This window comes from Dufourea novaeangliae, unplaced genomic scaffold, assembly GCF_001272555.1.
Source record: "Dufourea novaeangliae isolate 0120121106 unplaced genomic scaffold, ASM127255v1 scaffold6, whole genome shotgun sequence".
Classification (NCBI taxonomy): domain Eukaryota; kingdom Metazoa; phylum Arthropoda; class Insecta; order Hymenoptera; family Halictidae; genus Dufourea; species Dufourea novaeangliae.
Window position 1 is genome coordinate 2,710,757 of NW_015373900.1, and position 4,258 is coordinate 2,715,014.

The 4,258-nt window shown below is 54.1% G+C and overlaps 1 protein-coding gene across 1 annotated transcript; it reads left to right on the forward strand.

The window, feature by feature from the left end:
* The first annotated feature begins 989 nt into the window (after positions 1 to 989).
* LOC107193593 (myb-like protein AA) lies at positions 990 to 3,080 on the forward strand. Its single transcript, XM_015583068.1, has one exon. It carries the CDS (start codon positions 990 to 992, stop codon positions 3,078 to 3,080), a length of 2,091 nt encoding a protein of 696 aa, XP_015438554.1.
* Positions 3,081 to 4,258: the final 1,178 nt, after the last annotated feature.

Consider the following 4,258-nt stretch of genomic DNA (forward strand, 5'->3'; position numbering starts at 1 on the left):
ACTACGGTTGTGTGCGGACGCGCGTTATGTGTGCGCACAAAGTTTCTGGTCCTTATGTTCCCCTCTCCCTTTCTCCCATTCCATCTCACTTTATGCTCGCCTGTCTTCGTATCTATCCCCTCCGCTGCCCCACCGTTTCCCTTCTCTATCGCGCTCCGCCAAGCTAGATCCGTTTCTCTTCCTTTCAGAGATTCAACGTCCTTCTCGGCACCGCGTTCTCTTTCTCGAGATCTCCCTCTGTCCCCGTGAGTACTTACGTGCTGTTGGCTGATCGGCTAGCTGACTCGCCGACCGGCCGGCTATAGTGAATTTATACACGGCCACGGTGCGTTCCCACGCCTTAGAGTATGCGAGAGAGCCCTGGCGGCTCTTCGGCCTAATGCCCGCGTGGTACCGATCCTGTACCACGGTGCTGTGGGCCGGTCGCGCTAAGGAAACGCTGGAAAATCTGGGACACGGCGTCGCGGTATGCACCATTGTCCGTGGATTCTATGGGATTCGATCGAAGAGGAAGAGGAGGGGACGGTAGATCGTTATTTCTTGCCCCTCGCACACGTTTTGCAATTTCGTCCCGTTCGATCTGGTTTTCGTGAGATTACATCGACAACGGACCTTGTTCGCTGACGTTGATTGTTGGTAGTTGTCCAATCGGTTGGTACTTTATGCGTGGTACTTCTTGGCCGGATAGTACTCAAGGGCATTTTACTGGGGAATGTTGAAAGGTTCTAGCGAGAGGACTCTAGGATAAAGTGGTTGATAGAGATAGCAGATATACACGTTTCCACTTTCACTCAAGATCCACTTTTCCGTCTGTTCCAGGTTGTTCGCCGAGTTCAAGGATGCGGTGGCCGAGGAGGCATCAAAGCCTCTGCTGAAACGTTACTACCAATACTTGCAATATAACCAGACCCAGTCAGCCTAGCAAGGCCACCGGTGGCCTGACCCTGCAACAGGAAGCAATCACGAGGACCGAACGTTCAAAAGGTTCCATGGATCTAACGGAGGCGTTCGCCCCGGGAGGGGGCGGGGAGGATCTGCCGAAGACCGATTTCTTCGATTTCGTCGTCTCCCCGCCGCCCCACTGCGCCTCCGCGGACGGCGTGTCCGACGAGGAGAGCTTCCTTCACCGTACCACCTGCCGGAGCATCGGTTATCTTCAGCAGAGCCACGAGGAGCACGAGGCAAGCCGTGATCTTCACGGATCGCCGTTCATCAAAGAGACCAACAACAACACTTTGACCGCTCTGCCGCCAGTTTCGACGATCACGAGCTCCCTCGGTCATCATCATCACCATCATCACGTGAGAACTCATCACAATGCCTGTAACGTGCAGCCGAGCAACGAACAGACACCGATGGACCAGTCGGATTGCGACTATTGGGGCACCGACGAGACCAAGGAACAAACGTGCAACATACTACTCGAGGATCTGAACAAGTACTGTTGGTCGGCTCACGCAAACGCTCAGAGCCACGGGAACGATAACGTGAACGTTCATCAAGGATCCAACGACCATCATCAGGGTGTTGGACGGGGATGCGCCGCGAACGACAGACAGAACACGGACGGAGCTATATACACGTTGACCGTGTTGAACAACGAGGCGAACTCGATGGACGCGCTAGACTGCTGCAAGAGTCCCGCGCCAACGTCCAGCGATTCCTGGTCCCTACGGCCAAATCTCGATCTGGACGCAATCTTGAGCATGGAGCCGGCCTCTACCGAACCGGACCACGACCAGACCACGAACGTGAGCGAAGTGTCGCGGACGGTTAACGATAGGTTTCATCCGGACCGTTTCTCGGTCCCGTCTTCACAGTACACCACCGACGACAGCGGTTTCGTCGAGAGCAAGGAATTATGCGGTCGGGGAACGTCCAATAGCGGCAATTGCGCGGGCGGCGACAACAACAACGACTGGAAGCTCTCGGACCAGAATCTGCAGGAGGCAGCCGCCGCTGCGGCAGCAGCTGCGGTCGCGGTAGGCGCGGGCGATTCGGCTGAGAGTCTCCTGCGCAGCGCCCTTCAAGGCAAACTCTACACAGGCCCGACACAAGTGGTGTCGTCCTCGTCCCCCTCCAATCAAGGCTCCGCCATGTCGATGCCCGTCGCGAGTAACACTGGCCTACAGATAGTCTCTGACCAGCAGCAACCGCAGCAACAGCAACAGCAACAACCGCAGCAACAACAGCCCCAACAACCGGACGAGTCCATGCACGCATGTACCGATGAGGATCTACTACTGTCCCAGTTAGATCAAACGACCTACCGTCCCGGTGATTACGAGAAATTAAAGAGCATAGCCAACGAAGTGGTGGAGTCTTACTGTAGCCTGGAACCAGTCTGCAATGTCTCAGCGACGACCACGGTGATGTACACGCTGGACCCAACGAGTGGTAGTCTAGGTACCATCACCCTTCCAGCGGACCTGGGCCAAGTTAGCACGGTCACAGTGGTCACTGCTGCCCAACAGGATGTCCTCCAACCGCAGACAGCTCCCAGGCCCGAAGTCGAGCAGCAACAGTCGACCAATCAGCTTCAAATACCACCCACGAGAGTGGTCACCGCAAAGGCGCCAAAGAAGTACTGCAGACGAGCTAACAGGAACAACAGTAACACGAACGCGGCTAGTAATGGGAACGGCGGATCAGAAACCGGCGGGAACGCCGGTGGCCAGCAACAGGGTGCATCGGGCGGCTCGCCAGGCAGCGTGCAACGCAAGGAACGCTCGCTGCATTATTGCAGTATCTGCAGCAAAGGCTTCAAGGATAAGTACAGCGTGAACGTTCACATCCGAACGCACACGGGTGAGAAGCCGTTCGCATGCTCCCTCTGCGGCAAGAGTTTCCGGCAGAAGGCGCACCTAGCGAAACACTATCAGACCCACGTGACGCAGAAGCCCAGTGTCCAGCAACAGGCGGCAGCTGGGACCACCAGCAGCAACAGCGGGAACAGCGGGAATCCCAGTCCGTCGGCTGAAACGACGACCACGACGACCAGCACGGTGACAAACAGGAGTCAACAACCGCACCAGGTTTCGGTCGATCCCACGGGGAACGCCTGCAATCCGCCTAGTTAGTCGACTTGGGATGACCCTGCCCGATCTCTTGATTCCCAATTGAATTTGCGACTATCAGGTCGTTGCTGCCCACCCCATATCCTCCTTTCCAAAGGTGGCACGGTGCGAGTCTTCTTTCTCTCTCTTAGCTATCTATTTCTCCATCTGTCTTTCTCTCTTCTCCATCTATCTCCCCCGTTTATTTCTGTTCTTTACCCAACGTTTCCAGGTCTTCGTTCCACGGAACGGAATGATTTACGATCAACGTGGTTTCAAACACCCGGGCACAGAGCGAACCATGACTAATAGCGACGATTGCGAGATCGACGCGTCTATGGGCTCACGTTAGACAGGCTGAGCCTCATCTAGCGATCGGCCGACTCTCGTTCTAGAATGAATATTAGCGCCGATGGACCTCGAGTATCTGTCTCGAGGTCTATGGATATTTAATTAACCGCTTGTTTTCCGATGAAACGCGAGAGCCTTCCAGCATGCGAAAGCTCAAAATCGCGAATGACATGGCAGTGACGCTGCCTTTTCTCTGGGCGTCTATGTCGTGTCCCCCGTCCCCAGATAGCAAGGATCCTGCCAATTTTAACGCAGAAATAAACCGTCCACAGAGAGCCCGCGAATCGTGAATTTATCCACGGCAACAAAGAGACTCCCAAGGCTTCCATGACAAGTGTTCCTATCGCCAGTCCAGACTTCCGGTCGCGTGCGAAAGATTCAGGTGAACCGTTTAGGCGCTGAGACCAGTTATACAAAACGTCACAGCGAGTAGTGATATATACACGAGTGCACGGAACGCGTCCTGAGACTTTAAACTCTCAGCGCTTGAGAAGTGAATGTTTAGCGTCCCAATGTGACTGGTTTTGTGATCGTCGCGACGTTTCGATCGAGGGACCAATTTGGTCTGATTTGTAATGTGAATACGGCCGAATACCTGCAAGTCTAAACTGGTGATAACTATACGGAGGCGAGATACCTAAAGACACTCCTTGGATATGTTCGTGCGCCCTTGAATTTTTTCGAGAAGTCGACAAGAAGAGAATTTTGATCGGTTCGAAGAGGAAAATGTGATAACGAGGACATCAGGGTGACCGCTGTCAGGCGTTCAATGATATTAACATCTACTTGTTTTTTCTCGTAAGACTAATGCCTGACCGGTGTATTTATGTATTTAATCGAAGAGGTGAAGA

Bases quoted from the DNA above. Each gene is read 5' to 3' on its own strand.
- LOC107193593 (XM_015583068.1), top strand. From the start codon at position 990: ATGGATCTAACGGAGGCGTTCGCCCCGGGAGGGGGCGGGGAGGATCTG.